Raw genomic sequence first — 21,554 nt, forward strand, 5'->3', positions numbered from 1 at the left:
ACCCATAATGGGTAAATATTGGACAGAACACATGCTGGGTTAAAAATTACTCTGTGCTAGGTTAAAAATGACCCAATGTAGGGTTGTTGTTATGCAACCATGGGGTATAATAACCCAGCATTGGGTCAATTTTTTAACCCAGCACGTGTCCTGTCAAATATTTACACATTATGGGTCAAAAATAACCCAGACATTTTTAGAGTGTGTGCTCAGATTTTGTCCATATTTTTTGCTCTGAAGAAATATTATACAGATATAAAATATATGAAAAACTAGAACTAGCTTCATAGAGACAAATCCAAATTATTTATCAGATTGACGTTCATCCATTTCCATGGGCTCAACCTTACTTCTGTGTGGTACTTTACTCTCTTAATGCTGGGCTGTTTCAACCACTGGTTGGGTAAAATATTATAGACAAACCCAACCTATAAAATGTTCATATTTTGACCAACAATGGATTAACTCATTCACCGCCATTGACGAGTTATCTCGTCAATTATGAGTTAATATTTAACTAATAAATATGCCTTTCTGGACGAATTTCAAAGTGAAAGTGTAATACCGCTTTTATCCACTAGATGGCCAAACCGAATTTATCAAAAACGGAAGTTAAAAAGATTTAATGATTTATTTTAACTGCCTTTATGTTTGATAGTCATTCTGAGTCTGATCTCTAACATAAATTCCTTTACAAAAACGCAATTTTTTAAGCTTTTTGCTCAAAATGTTGTATTTTTGAAGAGAAATATCCATATTTCAGTGGTTAAATTAAGTGGAAAAAGTAAATATATAATGAAACGTTTTTTCCCCATTTTGTTTTGTTTGTTTGTTTGTTTGTTTTTTGTTTGTTTGAAAGCAGAAGGTGTGTTCTTTAATTTGATATAATTTGTATGTTTATATATTTATAGAAGATAATTTTTCCTGCAAGGAATTTTGTGAAACTTTTGTTAAAATCACAAAAATGCAGTTGGGCAACTTTTCTCAAAAAGGCAGGCGGTGAATGAGTTAAACAATAGTGTAGCATTTAATTCTAGTATTATATCATGCTTGACAAACCTTAATGGCCCACATAAAACAACAAATCATAGTTTTCTTTTATTTTTATTTAAAATTCTCTTAATATCTCTGTTGTTGTCTTGAATTATTCTATCTAACTCTGAATAAAGTCCTAAGATGGCACATTTTGTGTCTGTTCATGCTTTTTTTGTATTGACATCACTATCCTAAAAATAACATCATTGACAGGCTGTCAGTTATTTCCCCATGAGCACATCTAAGACCTGCCTAGACTGTAAAAACCCTGCTCACACCTCCTTTCATCATTTCAGAACATATCTTGCAGTTTTGAAAGACATATATCTGTTTGTCACTAACAAAGAGTGCCTTTTACGTATATGCCTTTTTTGTGCTTCTCATGTAGTGTAGCTTTATAGGAAATGTGTATTTCTTGAAACTTTTAAAAAATGGTAGAAAACAACTCAACAGACTCCAGCACAGGCTTCTCGATTCCACGAGGAAGAGAGAAAATCATTATCGTCTTCATACTGTCAGCATTCTTCCTTTATGTGAATAGCTTATTAATAATCACGTTTTATTCAAAGGACTATTTTCGCACCAAGATGCGTTACATATTTTTCGCCCATGCCTTGTTTTGTGACTGGCTGTTTTTGTTCTTGGCAAATTTTTTCCTCCTCTTAATCTTCCTCAACGTTGCCATTCCTGTATGGATATGTCTTATTATGTGTTATGCAATGGACATACTGACTTTTACTTCTCCTCTGACTCTCACTGCTATGAGTCTGGAGCGTTATGTTGCCATCTGTATGCCCCTGCGACACTCAGAGCTCTCCAGCGTTCCCAGATCTTTCCACAGCATTATCATCATCCACGCTGTCTGCTCTATAGAGCCAATTACAATGATTGTTATCTACATGGCCTCGGTTCCTCAATACATATACTTGTCAAATGCTATATGTCAGATAGAAGTGTTTGTCATTCACAGCTGGCAATACGATCTGAGGGTAGTTATGACTAACATGTACTTTGTGGTAATGTTCTGTGCCATTTTATTTAGTTATGTCAAAATAACTCAAGCTGCAAAACATGCAACCTCTGCTGATAGTAAATCAGCTGCACGAGGTTTAAAAACTGTGATGTTGCATGGAGTGCAGATGCTGCTCTCACTGGTCCAGCTGTGGTGTCCGTTTGTTGAGGAGTCTTTGTTAGATGTCGATATTTATGTTTACATGGAAGTCAGGTATTTTAATTATGTTGTATTTATGCTTTCCCCACGGTGCTTATGTCCACTTGTATACGGGCTGAGAGATGAAAAGTTGTTCATGGCTTTGAAACATTATGCATTTTGTGCACTTAAAAAGGTTTCTCCGCAGAATATATGAATAAGGTACAGTTACACAATATTATATCAAGTTAAAACATGATGTTTTATATTCATGTTTATAGTGTATCACATCTTCTTACTGTATTTGACAAATATGCTTTTTTAATGTATTTTCATTTTAAGTTTTAATTGCTTCTACTGATAAAAAAACATAAAAAAACAATAAATATACACTGACAGGAGCTTGTACAGACCATACTGGCAAAAACCAGTGCTGCTTTATTTATCATGTTTTTCTTACTGCAGATGTGTGTTTACTGTTAAGATTGCTATGGCTTAATTTTGCTACTTTGTACCAACGATTGCATTACATTTGCAAGTCATTTCATTTCTCATTATTGTTCACATTATACATTGCTATATGTTTGTTTAAATGTTTGTTAAAACACAAACACATGATGTTAGTTAAAGCAGAACATAAAAGTTTATTTCTGAACTTGATTTGCAAGTGTTTTGTCACATTCAGACCACTCAACACATGTATTTATTGTCCATGATAAACACTGACATTTTTCTAAAACATAATTAGGGGAAGTAGGCCTACATGGTTTATACTGCAGCCTGTCTGGTTCAAACATGATAAATCTTTTCTTTCCTCAGTCACCTTTTTGTCTGTCTGTCTGTGTCTGCGTGCATGCGTGTGTGTTTGAAACTTTACTATACCTCTCAAATCTATGTATGAAATCAAATCTAAATATGAAGATTTTAAAATATTCCTCAGAACATCTTGGATGTCCTGTTAAAAAGCCTGTAAAGTGCATGATTGTACTAAATCATTTGCAATTTGTCCAAAACAATGAGAATTTGCTTTTATGTTGTGAACAAATAACTTAATGATGTGGAGGTTACACAGTTTTGAAGATTTCTGAAGAAATGCTTCAAAGTAACATGTTTAATTTTACACATATTGCAAAAAGGATTAATATTAAAAACACTGTTAGAACCTCACTCCGTGTGTTTTGTTTCACCTGCTGGGTGAAACTAAAGGCCTAGAGTCCACTCACACTATCCAAACCAAACCGCGTTTGGGTAATCGCACCCTGGCCGGCTTGCAGAGGTGGGCTGGAGTGTGGTTCACTTGGGCTCAGATTGTGTTTTCAAAATGGGGACAAATAGTTTGTTGAGTTTGTTTAACAGGAAATACAAAATAACAGTGCAATGTGCAAGAAAGTCCAATTATTTTAAATAATCAGATTTAAACAAAATTACAGAATTCCCCACTCATAAATGCAAATGCAAATAAAATTGATTAATCAAAATCAATATCTTTTTTATAAATATGTCCTCATCGGTGTCAAATGACCTCTGCCAATGATCTCACTTTTTATAAGCTTAGAATTTCTTCTCTTTACTTACATTGAACGGGTAAGTCCAAGGAGGTTTCCATGTCGTTTCGCCGTATTGATCAATTATAAGAGCAGAGAGAGACAAAAAGCACTAGCCTACCAACGCGGTTCCACAACGCGTTTTCATTCATAACAAGATCAACAAGACAACAAGATCAGTGGGTACATGAAGGCTACCGTAGTTTCAACACGCATTTGGAAAAGCGAGGCGCTAGAGAGCACTATTCGTTTGAATGCAAAATTCAATTTCACCACTAGATGGGGGAAAATCCTACTTATTGTCCCTTTAAATAAGTGATCAACAAAATGAAACAAAATGAAACAAATCACTTCCTGTTCCTATTTTAAACAAGGTCTCACTTTTGGCGTAGGTGCGAGGTCTGGCACACACTGTGACGTTGGCTGCCTAAACATCCGTTTGTCTCAGTTTACATGCAACCGTGTAACCGAAAATTTTCCAAATCTCCACTCTGGCTGGAGTTTTCCGAAAGAATCGGATTCAGAGGCTAGTTCTCTGTTTGCGTGTAAACAAAGGGCGCAAGCGAAGGGAAAGGTCTCCGTTTTTCAAAATAACCATGTACGTGAAAAACAAAATGTTTTTCTACAGTGATTTGCCATAAAATGTGATCTGGTCCTCATCTAGGTCACAACAACAAACAAACACAATGTGCATAAGCTGACAACACACAAATAATTCTAGTTTCTTGTGTCTTTTTAAACAACACCCATTAAACATTCACAGTGCTGGAGGAAAATGTACGTGAACCCTTGGATATAATAGCTTGTTGAACCTCCTTTGGCAGCAAGTCAAGCAAGTGTTTTTAGTAGTTCTGAATCAGACCTGCACAGAAGGAATTTTTGGCTCAAACTTGGGAATTCATTTTCCTCTGGATGATGGCAAGTGTTTCAGACCCTGAGGCAGCAAAGCATGCCAAAATCATGAGGTTCCCTTAACCATACTTTACTGTTGGGATGAAGTTTTGATGTTGGTAAGCTGTGCACTTTTTGCACCAGAGTATTTTTCCCGAACTTTTATTTCATCAATCCATAAAATATTTTCCCAGTAGCACTAGGGTTGCCAAGGTGCTCTTTTGCAAACTTCAGGCTCACAGCAATGTTTCTCGGAGAGCAGCAGCTTTCTCCGTGGTGTCCTGCCATAGACACCGTCAGTGGCAGCTTGTGACTGCTTATCCGAGGGGCGCAAATTCAATAATATGTGTTGCTTGTGTTTTCAAAATATGGGTTTGTTGCATCGTGAACCATGTGCATCACATGTTTTATCAAAATAAGTGACTGCTGCACAAAACCATTTATGATAAAAAAGACACTCAAATACATGCAAGACACTCCCTTAACAGTAAACTCTGATTATGCATGATATTTTGCGAGTATCTGGCAAACGCGAGCATCTCTTTTATCATAAAACCAGATGTCTCCTCTGACTCTCACTGCATACTGGATGTTTTTCCCTTTTCACACCATTCTTTGAAAACCATTGAAATGGTTGTGCGTGAAAATTCCAGTAACTGAGCAGATTGTGAAATACCCAGACCGGCCTGTCTGGAACAAACAACCATGTCACGCTCAAAATTGCTTAAATCACCTTTCTTTCCCATTCTGACATTCAGTTTGGAGTTCAGGAGATTGTCTTGACCAGGGCCACACCCCTAAATGGATTGAAGCAACTGCCATGTGATTGGTTGATTAGATAATTGCATTAATGAGAAATTGAACAGGTGTTCCTAATAATCCTTTAGGTGAGTTTACATGTTGTGGCGAACTTCGCATCGTGCGCCCTCAAAAAAAGAAGTCTTCGGCCACCACACCGTGCTTGTTCAAAGACTACGTATGGTAGACTCATGAACAGAGATATGTGCCTGTTCCAATGATGTCTTCAAGCCTTTAGTTGTTATTTTTTTACTTCATTGGGTATTCTGTGTTGTGCCTATGAAGTCATCTTGGCTGTGCGTCCACTTCTAGGAAGGTTATAAACTGTCTCCATTTATAGACAATTTGTCTAACTGTCGACTGATGAATGTCTAAACATTTTGAAATTGTTTTGTATCCCTTTTCAGCCTTATAGAGTGCAACAACTCTTGATCGGATATCTTTAGGAAGGCATGGTTCAGAAGAGCTGATGCTTCTTAAGGACAGCAAACTTAAAATGTTTAAGTGTCTTTTAATCAATTAAAGTTGCACTTAACCACAGCTTTAAAGTCATTTTAATAATTGGACTCCAGTTTGTCAGCTTCTGACACAAATGAGCTTTTATTAAAGTAATTAGTGTAAGGGTTCACTAATGTTTTCCTCCAGCACTGTGAATGTTTAATGGGTGTTTTTTAAAAAGACACAAGAAATAGATTTATTTGCGTTGTCAGCTCATACACATCGTGTTTGTCTGTGGTTGTGACCTAGATGAGGATCAGATCACATTTTATGGCAAATCACTGTAGAAAACCAGCTTATTCCTAGGGGTTCACATAGTTTTTCTTGCCACTATATAAAATATATAAATACTAGAACTAGCTTACTGGAAACAAATCCAAATCTTGGCCATTGTCATGGACTATTCATCTGATTGGGGTTCATCCATTGCCAATTTCAACCACTGGTTGGGTAAAATATGGACAAACCCAACCTATAAAATTTCTGCATTTTGCCCAACAGTGAAATAAAAAGTGTGTATGTGGCAACAATCATTTTTTATTCTAGTATTACATACCAGGCTAGGCAAACCTTAATAGCACATAAAACAATAAATCATAGTTTTCTCTAATTTGTACTTTTCTTAATAGCTCTGTTGTCTTGATTTATTCTATCTGTAAGTCCAAATGTTGTATTTTGGGTAACAATAGCTCTGAATATAGTCCTTAAGATGGCACATTCGGTGTCTGTTTATGCTTTTTTGCACTATTCTAAAAATACCATCATTGACAGGCTGTCAGTTATTTCCCCATGAGCACATCTAAGACCTGCCTAGACTGTAAAAACCCTGCTCACTCCTCCTTTCATTTCAGAACTGTCTTGCCATTTTGAAAGACATATATCTGTTTGTCACTAACAAAGTGCTTTTTACATCTATGCTTTTTTCTACTTCTCATGTAATATAGCTTTGTAAGAAATGTGTATTAATTGAGACTGGGAACCTTTTTAAGAATGGTAGAAAACAATTCAACAGACTCCAGCACAGGCTTTTTAAATCCACGAGGAAGAGAGCAAGTCATTATCGTCTTTACACTGTCAGCATTCTTCCTTTATGTGAATAGCTTATTAATTTTCACATTTTATTCAAAGGACTATTTTCGCACCAAGATGCGGTACATATTTTTCGCCCATGCCTTGTTTTGTGACTGGCTGTTTTTGTTCTTGGCAAATTTTTTCCTCATGTTAATCTTCCTCAACGTTGCCATTCCTGTATGGATATGTCTTATTATGTGTTATGCAATGGACATATTGACTTTTACTTCTCCTCTGACTCTCACTGCTATGAGTCTGGAGCGTTACGTTGCCATCTGTATGCCCCTGCGACACTCAGAGCTCTCCAGCGTTCCCAGATCTTTCCACAGCATTATCATCATCCACGCTGTCTGCTCTATAGAGCCCATTACAATGTTTGTTATCTACATGGCCTCGGTTCCTCAATACATATACTTGTCAAATGCTATATGTCAGATAGAAGTGTTTGTCATTCACAGCTGGCAATACGATCTGAGGATAGTTATGACTAACATGTACTTTGTGGTAATGTTCTGTGCCATTTTATTTAGTTATGTCAAAATAACTCAAGCTGCAAAACATGCAACCTCTGCTGATAGTAAATCAGCTGCACGAGGTTTAAAAACTGTGATGTTGCATGGAGTACAGATGCTGCTCTCACTGGTCCAGCTGTGGTGTCCGTTCGTTGAGGAGGCTTTATTAGATGTCGATATTTATGTTTACGTGGAAGTCAGGTATTTTAATTATGTTGTATTTATGCTTTCCCCACGGTGCTTATGTCCACTTGTATACGGGCTGAGAGATAAAAAGTTGTTCATGGCTTTGAAACATTATGCATTTTGTGCACTTAAGAAGGTTTCACCACAGAATACATGAATAAGGTTGATATATTCTGTACAGTTACACAATATTATATGAAGTTAAAACACTATGATGTTTTATATTCATGTTAATAATATATCACATATTCTTAATATACTGTATTTTACAAATATCCTTATTTAATGTATTGTTATCATTTTATTTTAAGTTTTAATTGCTTCACTGATAAATAAATATACTCTGACTGAGCTTGTACAGACCATACTGGCAAAAACCAGTGCTGCTTTATTTATCATGTTTATCTTATACTGCAAATGTGTGTTTAACTGTTAAGATTGCTATGGCTTAATTTTGCTACTTTGTACAAACCATTTCATTGCATTTGCACACATTTAATTTAAATGTAAATGTATATTCATGTCTATATGTTTATTTAAATGTAAATGTATATTCATGTCTATATGTTTATTTAAATGTAAATGTATATTCATGTCTATATGTTTATTTAAATGTAAATGTATATTCATGTCTATATGTTTATTTAAATGTCTGGTAAAACACACACACATGATGCTAGCTAAAGCAGAACATTAAAGTTTTGATTTTAAGTGAGGGTTTTTTTCACACTCAGCACATGTATTTATTGTCCATGATAAACACTGATATTTTTCTAAAACATAATAAGGGACAGTAGGTTTATAGAAGGCCTGTCTGGTTCAAACATGATGATGCATCAACCTTTATGGTGCATTAATTAACTAATTGTTAACAAATAAAACCTTTTTGTAAAGTGATATAATAATAAGAATAATAACGATGATGATGATAATAATAAGAATAATAATATAATACTGATATATCTGATATATTAACAATAATAACAATATTTTTATTATATAGGCTACTATTTTAATGCTTGCTTAGAAAACCTTTTTGTAATACACTCTAAAAATGGATGTGTTAAAAACAACACAATCAGTGTTGAAGTAAAATAAAAATATAGGTTGATTTGATTTGATTTTATAGGTTGAGTTGATTGAAAAATTTACAGTAAATGAACGCAATATTTTACGTGGTGGTAATTTGTATACATTTGTATGATCACTTTTATAAATTTTTGTACAATTTAATTTCGCCCCAGGGTTAGAGGTGGGGTTTCATTTTTTTTTAATAATCATATGTTTTTGTTTAATACGCTTTTTCTGAGTTTACACGAATTTGCCAATGCTTAAGTCATACAAATACCTGTGAGATCAGGCTGAATATTTATTATAGGCTGTATATTAATAACTACTAACATATTATAAATGGCTTTATATGTTAAAGAAATATATGCATGTTATACAAATATAGTTTATGTAAAAGGAAATTATTTAAACATTGTTGCTCAAAACTAATATAAATTGTAAATAAGAGTCCTTCACCAATTAAAATGGCCTTTCTTATTAAATAAAATGGACGTGTTAAAAACAACACAATCATGACACATAGCCGTTAAGTAAGGGATAATGTAGAGGCAGCCGGTAGTTATTGGGAAATAAGCCCCGACAGTGTGATCAGGACCCGACGCGAAGCGGAGGGTCTTGTATCACACTGAAGGGGCTTATTTCCCAATAACTACCGGCTGCCTCTACATTATCCTGGTTATTACACGGCTACTTGCCACATAAGAAAAAAAACTGGACATGAACATGAATTTGAAACATTTTATTGGCATATTTGTTTTAAATTAACATTTTTATCCTTCCGCGAAACTTTGCACAGATGCATAAAATGATCGTAATACCTTATTAAGATCCTCTGCTTCATACTTGTCTGTCTCCATTTTTTTCTCTTTAGCCAGTCTTTGAGAAGTTTTTATGGCCATTCTGTATTTTTTTGTGTGTTGGCTTCGTAGCTGTCATGCTCTATTTTGTCAAGTTCAGTCTCAGTAAGCTGTCTGTGTCTTGTCGTGGTTGTCGAGTGTTTGTCACAAGATGGCGCCAAACAGACAGTAATCTTTATTGATCTTTATTGGCGCGGAGCGATTTTACTCGTGCAAGTAGTCCGGCTATGCGTTATTATTTTGGAGCGGTTATTATTTGAAAAGAACGAACCTGCAAATGTCTCAACTGACCAATCAGAATCAAGCATTCCAGAGAGCCGTGTAATAATGTTAAATAGCATAACACAAAAAATGTGTAAAAAAAATGAACACTTCCTTTTTTAGATTATTTATAAATGTCAACTGAAGTAAATATTTCATGTTGTATTTGTTTATTTGGCGACGTTAAAAGACTGAAATGATCTCTCTCTCTCTCTCTCTCTCTCTCTCTCTCTCTCTCTCTCTCTCTCTCTCTCTCTCTCTCTCTCTCTCTCTCTCTCTCTCTCTCTCTCTGAGTCATCACACGCTGTGTGAGCAACGCTGCGCTATGGAATGAAAGCTGAGGAAAACCCGTTATGACCCACAGAAAAGCCACGACAGGAAAACTTTTTTACGTATTTTTAAGGCTTCAGCACAATGCTATCAGAATGTCTTTATATTTTAACTTCTTTGTGTTTTTATACTTGTTCAATATATCGCACAAATCATTTGGTGAGATGTTCACATCGATGATGAGTGTAAACGAAGCGGTTTTAACAGAAAGGCAACTCATCGATCCTTTGAGAATATACGTAGAGCACGAGACACAAAGACTAAATGACATTAAAAGGTAAGAAAACTATATACTACACTATCAGTATTATTTAAACTTGGATAACTTTTATAGTATAATTCACCATTGCCATGAGTCATGAAGATTTCAGTTTTTTAAGTAGCTAAGTTTTTAAACAAACAATTAATTTGACACTTTAGATTTTGTAACTTTGGAAAAAAGTGGATAAAAATTGCATTACAATGAAGACTTACAGTAAAACAATCTATGATTAACATTGGTTTTTGTACCAAATTAAATTGTTATAAAGAACATTTCTCCATCTACATCTGTTTAAATGTACGGACTGAAATTTGTTCTTCAACAACTTATAGGTTTTTATCAAGAGTCATGGCATTGCACAATGAACCATCAGTTATATTAAATCCTCTTGTTGCATTCAAACTGCTTAAAAGACTTCAATCAGAATGGACCAATGTCATTCACAGCAATGAAGCTGAAGAAAACCTTCAAGGTAGCTTGTTGACATTCAAACACAGACACATTAAACAAAATCTTATATCTCACATATGGTCTCAAACATTTTTTCTCTGCTGTTCTTCTGCTAAAGTCTACCTCTCCGTCCTTCACATGCCCCGTTGTTTTTCTTTAGTCCTCAGGGAGAGATTTAGTATGATGGAGGACAGCATGCCGAAGCTGGAGGATCTTCAGGGGGCAGCGAAGGGGCTGATGAGACTTCAGGATGTGTATGATCTTCGCGTGGACGGGCTCGTCCGAGGGCATTTCCAGCAAATCACAAATGGACGTGCTGTTGACATATACAACCCCCCTGTGTCTGATACCCTCTCTGGTGATGACTGCTTTCTTGTTGGAAAGGTGGGACACGTGTACACAATTGTGTTAAAAATACATTACATGTCGTCAAAGAAAACTTTGTGAACTTCATGCTTTCTTTGTGCAATATAAGCTCAACACATCAAGAAGACGTGTAATACTATCATGGAAAAGCTTCAGGCATTATTGCTCTGATTTAAATTCCATACTGCTCAATATGCTTGGTTACTTGCTTGCTTGGTGATACCTCTTATGTGGTGAATGACTGGACTAATGACTACCAAATGGCTCGAATTCTTACTTTATACAGAAAGAAGAGTTGTGTTTTTCTTGTCTTTATCATCGCTTCTTTTAATAAGCACCATCTGTTCTCCTGACCACCATCCTACAGCTACCAAGTAACTAATGCCTGCTTATTCACTAAGTCATTAAATATTTGTTCAAAAACCTTCATACTTCATTTAAAATCAGCTTCTAGTGTAAGACATGTGGAATGTAACGTCAATTTTTTCTATTATTTTCATTGGCAGTGTATTGTAAAAAGTAAAAAACGCTATTGTAACTTTAAAGAACGTTTTTATCCGCTCAAACCCCTTCATGAATTTGTTGATTTCCACAAATATAATCAGTTTAATACTTCATATTCAATCATATTTTTGACTTAAATAACCCCACTACATGAAGAATGTGAATAACCCAATTTTTAGGTTACTAAAAATTATGACTAGCTTTTATCCAAAGCAAATTGAAGTGTACAACCCATGACCTTTTGCACTGTTAATGCAATGCCCGGCCAGCTGAGCTACGGGAACACTTTTATTATAGTCTGTCAGGGTGATATAGTACACAGAAACATCATGCCTTTTCTGTTATAGGTCTATGTGGTTTTTGGTTGACTCATGTCATTAAAACCTTTGTAGGTGGCATATGATTTGGAGGATTTCTACCATTCTGTGCAGTGGTTTGAAGAGGCAGTTCGGCTCTTTCGAGAAACTGAGTGGAGTCCAGAAAACGAAGGCACGCTTGTAGATGCCCTTGACCATTTAGCCTTCTCCCATTTTAAGGTAGTTATATATTTATAGTCTATCTTTATATATTAACCTATTGAATTAACCATTTCCGGCTGACTTTTCAATGTAATTTTGTTTCAGACAGGAAACATATCAAATGCCCTCAGTTTATCTCAGGAACTACTGCTTCATGGTAAACCAACGGCGATGATCGTCATATCTATTACAAAACACATTTAAGGTTGTAGTTGATAAATTTGTAGTTGACCCAAATCAATTTCTTGTCTTTAAGATCCAGTAAACAGAAGGATACTTTTAAATGTGGAGAAGTATGAGAAGCTTCTTGTTGAAAGTCCACCAGTTCCTGGCCAAGGCTTGGCTTTAAAGAGACCGGATACAACCTACCTCCAAACCAGGAATGTCTATGAGAAGATCTGCCAAACAAAAGGTTCTCAGGTGCTATAACACATCAGACACGTGATCCGATCTAATATTTCAACACGGTAAAAAATGCAGCATAAAGTTAAAACAACTTGGTTTTGCAAGTCAATTCAACCTACTATTTTAAGTTTTGACATGTGATAAGTTGACATAACTTATAAAAACAAATTGAAACTGTTCAACTTTATTTGTTAAGTTTAAGTAATATAAAATTTAGGGCTGGGCATAGATTAATCTAGTGTATATAATATATGAGTTTGTGCTGTGTGTAAATATTATGTATATTTAAACACACACACATACATAAATATACATTTAAGAAATGTTTTATTTATATATAGTTTATTTATATATAATATAGAATATATAAAATATTAATAAATATATATGCACATGTAAATGTTTCTTAAATACATACATGAATGTGTGTGTATTTACATAATAATTACACAAAAAAAACGTATATGTTATGCAAAAAAAACTTTTATTTTGTATGAGATCAATCTATGCCCAGCACTAATAAAATTATATGTTGATTTGATATAATTTTTTTTTACAGTGAACGCAATCTCATGGAAATTTGTGCGTATTTTACGAGGTGGTGAATTCGTATACATTTGTACGATCACATTTGTATATTTTTGTACAATTTGCTTTCGTCCCATGATCTTAGGGTTAGAGGTGGGGTTTCATTATTGTTTTTTATAATAATCATATGTTTTGTTTGATACGATTTGTCTAATAGTTCACACGAATTAGCCAACCCTTAAAATTCGTACGAATACCTGTGAGATCAGGCTGAATATTCATCAGAGGCTGTATATTAATAACTAACATATAATGAATCAATTTATATGTTATAGAAATATGTGCATGTTTTACAAATGTATATAAAAGAAAATTATGCCGCTTAAAACTAATATAAATTGTAAATAAGAGTCCTTCACCAATTAAAATGGCCTTTCTTATTAAATTATTTGAATAAATAGGTATAAAAAAGCATCTTAATGTTAAATTATATATTACAGTATATAATATAATAAAGTAACCACATATCACCACGAACAAAGCAGCTTCAAGCATTTAATGCATTTGTTAAATGATTATCATTGCTAAATAATTAATGATAAAGTACTGAAGTTTCAGACCAGTTCAACCAAGCTTCACCGAACAGTGATGTCAGGTGGTTGGCCAGTATTGTGCGAATGTATTTCAGCATAACCTTTATGGGATTTACTTGCACAGAGAAACTTTAAAAAAGCAAAAATAGAAAACGTGAAAGGGGGTGGGGTTTTGCTGTAAAAATGACTGATGCCAATAAACTTTCATTTGCAGCCAAAGCATTTTGAGAACCCTGCTTTATTTTGTGACTATTTCACCAATGGCAACCCTGGTCTGTTTCTACAACCAATGAAGCGAGAGCTGATCAGTCAACAGCCCTACGTTGTGCTCTTTCATGGTTTCGTCACCAATGTGGAGGCTAAAAGCATCAGAGACTATGCAGTGCCAGGGGTGAGTGTACACTTTTCAATAAGCCTACATCATTGTAAATGTAATGATACATCACTAATGATACAGTACGAACCCATTCTGTTATGCACAAGGAGAAGTGAGTGACCAGAACACACCTGTTCTTTTTTTACTGAAAATTAGATGTCATGTGGATGTTGGATGTTTGAGACGTGGCAAAAAAAAATTATTATTAAAAAAAAGACATATTCTAAAATCTCATCTTACTTCTATACCTCATGGAAAATATGCTTGCCAGTTGCCAGCAGGCCGTGACATGGAGAAACCCTCATGAAGTCTGCGGGGAGACATTGAATATTGTATATTAGCCTTAACTTCTTTCCAGATAAGTTGCGCCAGCTGCTGACAGAGTTGGAGGGAGAAGATGGAGAGCACATTATGTGAATACGTCATGTGGTTGGGATCAAATGTGCTCACACCCAGAGTTTGTGTGTGGGCAGCGTGAACATTATATCATATGTTTCCGTGATTGCATTTTTCCTGTAGGAATAAAAGTCTTTGTCCTTGCCAGGCTAATGGTTTTTGTTTATTATGTTATAGTGAGATTTCCAAATAAACTAAAAATTCACTTTATTTAAAGCTATTTTTAAACATTTTGGTTTTATCTTACTGTTTCTCCCAGCACACAGTTTTACAATGAGTTAGGTATAGTGTAAATTCAAGATTTTAATGCTTTTGTCCATGTCTCTCTCAGCTCAGAAGATCTGTGGTAGCGTCTGGAGTAAATCAGTCCACTGCAGACTATCGCATCAGCAAGAGGTACAAATCATTTTTTTTAAGATGCCAAAAACTCAAAATGTCTTTTATGCACTTTCCTCTAAAATGCTGTAAACATTAAGTAATGTGAATTAAAATAAATAAGTGACCTCTAAAAATGGTTGGGTTATTTTTAACCCATGTTGGGTAAATATTGGACAAAACACATGCTGGGTTGTTGTTATGAAACAATGGGTTATAATAATCTAGCAGTTAGGTAAAACAACCCAGCATTGGGTCAATTTTAACCCAGCGGTGTGTTCTGTCAAATATTTACCAAAAAAATAACCCAGCCATTTTTATAGTGTGATTTTTACTGAACTGTTCGGTGCACTTAAGTCCAAGTTGATTTAACTTGAAATTATTTGTAAAATCAATTGCTTTGTCCAACCTTCTCCACTTTCTTTTTTAATCTTTTTACTTTGGTGTTCACCAATAAGAGCTCAGAATAGATGTAAATTCTTTCAATATTGTTTAAAATGCATCTTAAGCTGCTTGACAAGAGGTTTTACAAATTCTAGACAAATGGTGACCACTGAATATGATTAAATAGTTTTCATTCATTTTGGATGCTTTTAGTCACATCATAATTTCCAAAATGTAATTTCAAAACTTTTGAAAAGCAGATTATATGTCATCATGTCTGTGAAATCTATGCAAAGGTCTGATAATGTATAGCAGGCATTTCAAAACTGTGGGTTTGGACCCACTTCTGGGTCACACAGTGGGTCGCGCAGTCCCAGTAGTGCCTCACTGCAGAACACGACATCCAGGGGGCGGGGTGGATCCAGATCCAGGGGGCGGGGTTGGATTCAGATCCAGAGGTGGAGCTGGATCCAAATTCAGAGATCTCTTCCCACTGCATTTTGATTGGTCGGCAGTTTTACCACAAGACATGTCATACATGTGTTGTTGCGTTACCATTTCCGCATTGAGTCGTAACTAAAGTAAGGGTTTTTTTGACAGAAAAACAAACTTTACTCATGACTACAATAAAAGTAGCGACTTTAAGGTGAAATGTAAATGTTTTTGCTATAATGTTTTGGAGTAAAACATTTCGGGCACTACGAGTAATCTTACCACATGCAGTTTAATACCTATGAATGTATACAGTTTAAATATGCATAATTATTAACATATATATTGCAAATTATTTAGAAATTAATAAATTGAATGTTTATCTTGTAGGGACTTTGAACTTGTTTTAACGCATCTTTGCTTACAGCCATAGAGACAGAGCGCAGTTATGCAAATTTGAAAACCACACCCACCGGGTTGAAAACAATCTAACCGTCTCCATTGACTTTGTATTGCAAGAGGCTGCCTCCTTGTCATTTCTGGCTTATAACAAAAACAAAATAATGCCTAAAAGCTGCTGTGTGACAATATGTACAGCTAACAAGCCAAAGAACCCAGAAATAAGTTTTTATAAGGTGTCGAGCCGTAAACCCCAGCCTTTAAGGAGAAAAAAGTGGATCGCCGACTACGTTTCCCCCTAGTGGACGCAGTTCTACTAAGATGAGTAATATATAAAGTTGCCTGTTTCCACTTTTGTGTCTTTAAACGCTCGTTTTTTGAGGTCGACAGCTTAAAAAAACTTATTTCTGGGTTTTTTGGCTTGTTAGCTGTACACCTTGTCACACAGCAGCTTTTAGGTATTATTCTGTTTTTAAGTTTAATATGTAAATAAGTTTTTATAAGCTGTCGACCCCAAAAAACGAGCATTTAAAGACACAAAAGTGGAAACAGGCAACTTTTCAAAGTACTCCTATTAGTAGAACTGCGTCCACTAGGGGGAAATGTAGTCGGCGATCCACTTTTTTCTCTTTAAAGGCTGAGTTTTACGGCTAAACAGCTTATAAAAACTTATTTCTGGGTTCTTTGGCTTGTTAGCTGTACATCCTGTCACACAGCAGCTTTTAGGCATTATTCTGTTTTTTGTTATAAGCCAGAAATGACAAGGAGGCGGCCTCTTCCAATACAAAGTCAATGGAGACGGTTGGATGTTTCCCCCCGGTGGGCATGGTTCAGGTATTGACGCGCTGCGCTCTGTCTCTATTAGGAAACAGGTTTCGTAAACATGGTTTACTTTTTTTAAAATGTGCTAATAAAAAAAATAAATTAGTGTTTTATGTGGGATAATGTACAGCCAAGAGAGGCGCAAATAAATCCCTTCAGTGATATCACCCTGTCGGAAACGTCTCCCTTACCTCCCCTTACACTAACTGTGATCATTACTTACTAAATTATGAATCATTCTCGACTATAATATTAATTAAACGTAGACTTAAACTGATAAGAGCAAACGTTGCCGACCAGAGGATGCAACTAATTGCGGGCTGCAACAACGGTTAATTTGGCGGAACAAAGTATATAAAGTGGGAGGAGTTGGATCTAATTCCAACCCCGCCCCCTGGATGTCGTGTTCTGCAGTGAAAGTCCCTTGACTGTAGCAGTGAATGACACAAAAACCAGTCCAACCAATGACAATGAGTTTGATATGATATACCATAAGGTATTTTCCTATTTCAATTAAACATACATTTTATTAATAAAATCTAGTCAATTATAAAAGAGAAAAAATGTTTTTTCTTATATTTACATTTATGTTTGTGGGTCACCGGATAGATTTTACTTAAGTAGGTCGCAGAATCAAACATTTGGGAACCCCTGATCTATAGGAGCATCTCACATACATTGATTTCAATCTTTGACATGATCTTAGTCAGTCAATATTAAAGATATCAAGTTAAATTATATTTATAACTTATATTTATGTACTGTAAATATAAATGTCTCACTGTCTGAAGCCATTTAATTTTGAAACAGCAGATCACTTTGTTGTAATCTTTTAGCGCATGGGTTAAAGATTCGGCTCATTCAGTCGTGGGCAAATTGGATCATCGCATCACTATGGTCACCGGATTGGATGTTCAGCCTCCATATGCCGAATATCTGCAAGTGGTTAATTATGGGATTGGTGGACATTATGAACCTCACTTTGATCACGCCACAGTAAGTAAACCCAACCACACCGTAAAACTTAAATGCAGTTCGTAATGTCAGATTCTTATAGTTATAACTACATATGGGATAAGAAGCTCTTTTAAGCAGCTTGCTTAAAATATAGTGGTAACACTGGTGAAACCAAGGTCTCCTTACCAAAGGCCTTATTGGATTTTCCTTAACTCTGAACTTTCCATAATATTGTGTGTATTATATACACAAACTTAAAAACGCAGATATGACAAGAAAAATATACAGTAACTAATGTGTTTAGCAACCATGAAATCTTTTTTGTATTATTTTGTTACCAACAGTCTGACTCCAGTCCATTGTACAGTCTTAAAACAGGAAATCGAGTGGCGACGTTCATGATATATGTAAGTAAATAATTGTTTATCAGAATGTGAGTTTGGACATTTATTTAGCAATAACAATGATTCACTGATTTCTATCATGTTGATTGTCATCTTCTTCAGCTAAGCTCTGTGGAAGCAGGAGGGTGCACGGCTTTTATTTACGGCAACTTCAGCGTTCCTGTTGTGGAGGTAGCATACCGCAGATTATTTTCACAGTCAGATAACTCAAGACAGAACACATCTATAAACTTCACTCTACACCACTTTTCAGTTTTCAGTGTGCTTTGCAAAGTGATAACAGATGAGGTCAGGCATTTCATGGTGTCCTGTTACATCATAGGGTTTTTGGGGATTAACTGTTGTTTTAATAAAATGAACTGTCAGTGGATGGTTCAGTTCTGCCCTTTTGTTCACCTTTAGGGGAAATAAGTGAATATGCAGAGGAATATATAGTCACAGAAATTTTCAGAAAATTCATATTCAAAAACAAGATGTTTTCCAGTGAGAGAACAATTTGTAGTATTTATTATTCTGTAGTGATTTACAGAACACTAAGGACTTACAATAATCATATTGGGCAGTTTCCCAGACAGGGTTTAGATTAATTCCAGTCTATGCCTGATATTAGGACATTTAAGTAGTTTATACATTCAAACCTTACAAAAGATATGTCAGTGCAAGGTGATTTTAAATTATGGAAGTTCAAACCTGCATTTTAGTTTAGGACTAGGATAAGACCTGTCCAGGAAACCGCCCCTTAAAGGGACACTCCACTTTTTTTTAGAAAGTATTCTCATTTTCCAGCTCCCCTAGAGTTAAACATTTGATTTTTACAGTTTTGGAATCCATTCAGCCGATCTCCAGGTCTGGTGGTACCACTTTAGCATAGCTTAGCACAATCCATTGAATCTAATTAGACCATTAGCATCACGCTCAAAAATAACCAAAGAGTTTCAATATTTTTCCTATTCAAAAACTTGACTTTTCTGTAGTTACATCGTGTACTAAGACCGACTGAAAATTAAAAGTTGCGATTTTCTAGGCATATATGTCTAGGAACTATACTCTCATTCTAGCGTAATAATCAAGGACTTTGCTGCCGTAACACGGCTGCAGAAGGCACAATGATATACGCAAGCCCGAAAATAGTCCTCTGCTATTGAAAGTTACCAAGGGGACTATTTTCGGGCACTGCATAATATCATTGCGCCTGCTGCACCCATGGTACGGCAGCAATTCCAGCAACTTTTAATTTTCTGTTGGTCTTAGTACACGACGTAACTTCAAAAGACTCAAGTTTTAAATAGGAAAAATATCGTAAATGTTTGGTCATTTTTGAGTGCGATGCTAATGGTCTAATCAGATTCAATGGATTGTGTTAAGCTATGCTAAAAGTGCTAGCGCCAGACCTGGAGATCGGCTGAATGGATTCCAAAACGGTAAAAATTTAATGTTTAACTCCAGGGGAGCTGGAAAATGAGCCCATTTTAAAGGAAAGTGGAGTGTCCCTTTAATATGAAAAGTTAAACCAGAGTGTATTTGTCAGTACACTTTTTGTTTCTTCATTGCAGAATGGTGCGCTGTTCTGGTGGAATCTTCATAGAAATGGTCAAGGAGATGGTGACACTCTTCATGCTGGTTGCCCAGTTATTGCTGGTGATAAATGGGGTATAATGATGACTCACATGAATGATGTTGTATTACGCATTTTCCAACAAAAGTATTTGGTAACATTTTACATTAAGGTTGTATTTGTTAACAGTAATTTAATGCATTAGTTTTTCTCAGTCGCTGTCAAATTAATTATTAAAATTAGCAAAAGAACACATGTATTTCTCACAACAATTAGTACAAGATTCATCTCTTGAATCTAGCATCCTTGAAAAGTTGAGAGAAAAGGCAGCCCACCAGTGCGCATGGTTCACAGCAAAAACAGCAGACACGCCCAACCGCTTGAGAATAGAGAATGCCAAGATTTTGTCGAATTATTTTATTTACTTGCCATTTTAATCCATCATTCAAATTTGGTTGGGTGGTATTAACACATTTAACTCATTCACCGCCATTGACGAGTTTTCTCGTCAATTATGAGTTAATATTTAACTAATAAATATGTTTTTCTGGACGAATTTCAAAGTGAAAGTGTAATACCGCTTTTATCCACTAGATGGCCAAACCGAATTTATCAAAAACGGAAGTTAAAAAGATTTAATGATTTTTTTAATTGCCTTTATGTTTGATAGTCATTCTGAGTTTGATCTCTAACATAAATTCCTTTACAAAAACGCAATTTTTTAAGCTTTTTGCTCAAAATGTTGTATTTTTGAAGAGAAATATCCATATTTCAGTGGTTAAATTAAGTGGAAAAAGTAAATATATAATGAAACGTTTTTTCCCCATTTTGTTTGTTTGTTTGTTTGTTTATTGTTTGTTTGAAAGCAGAAGGTGTGTTCTTTATTTGGATATAATTTGTATGTTTATATATTTATAGAAGATAATTTTTCCTGCAAGGAATTTTGTGAAACTTTTGTTAAAATCACAAAAATGCAGGTGGGCAACTTTTCTCAAAAAGGCAGGCGGTGAATGAGTTAATACCTGACTTTACACAGACTTTTAATGAATAATCAAGGGAGAATTTTCATGGAAGTTTGACAAAGAACAGTTGGGAAGACAAAATAAGAGCTTTAGATGATCATTTATATAAATTATCATATACATACATTTCTCCATTATATACCGAAAGTTTCAGGATGGCCTGCTTAATATTTCTCAGATGTTAACATGTCACAACTCATTCTCGCTCCAAATATCAGTAAGAGACAAGATGTCGTAGATCAGAAATATGCGAGTCAGATGGTCTGGCAAATAGAAATGGTTGTGTAATCCTTAGCTGTGATATTGTAAACATTTCACACAAACATCTCGCCCTTTTTCTCAGTTGCCAACAAGTGGGTCCATGAGTACGGGCAGGAGTTCAGACGACGCTGCAGCATCAATCCTGATGAGTGAAGATAGCAGCTGAAGGGTTGAGGATCACATGGACTTTAAGAGGAAATGCTTGTTAAGGAGCAACCGAGCCCAGATAAGACGGAGAGGATGAGAAGTAAGCCATCAATAGCGTATGACTTCAGCTTTGGAAAGAGAGGCACATGAAGGTCTGGAGTGGCCTGAACTGCCGTAGCAGTTGTTTGTGTGCA

The 21,554-nt window shown here is 35.4% G+C and overlaps 2 protein-coding genes across 2 annotated transcripts; both read left to right on the forward strand.

Annotated features, from left to right (window-relative positions):
* The first annotated feature begins 1,754 nt into the window (after nt 1-1,754).
* Nucleotides 1,755-2,402, forward strand: LOC141282513 (odorant receptor 131-2-like). The gene has a single exon (XM_073815577.1). It carries the CDS (start codon nt 1,755-1,757, stop codon nt 2,400-2,402), a length of 648 nt encoding a protein of 215 aa, XP_073671678.1.
* A 7,771-nt stretch (nt 2,403-10,173) lies between these two features.
* Nucleotides 10,174-21,434, forward strand: p4ha3 (prolyl 4-hydroxylase, alpha polypeptide III). Its single transcript, XM_065281512.1, has 13 exons — nt 10,174-10,481; nt 10,799-10,938; nt 11,077-11,300; nt 12,179-12,322; nt 12,410-12,461; nt 12,561-12,724; nt 14,045-14,221; nt 14,934-14,998; nt 17,851-18,010; nt 18,316-18,378; nt 18,478-18,546; nt 19,929-20,025; nt 21,296-21,434. Exons 1-13 carry the CDS (start codon nt 10,228-10,230, stop codon nt 21,364-21,366), a joined length of 1,680 nt encoding a protein of 559 aa, XP_065137584.1. The 5' UTR covers nt 10,174-10,227; the 3' UTR covers nt 21,367-21,434.
* Nucleotides 21,435-21,554: the final 120 nt, after the last annotated feature.

This window comes from Paramisgurnus dabryanus, chromosome 8 (assembly GCF_030506205.2).
Source record: "Paramisgurnus dabryanus chromosome 8, PD_genome_1.1, whole genome shotgun sequence".
NCBI classification, from domain to species: Eukaryota; Metazoa; Chordata; class Actinopteri; order Cypriniformes; family Cobitidae; genus Paramisgurnus; species Paramisgurnus dabryanus.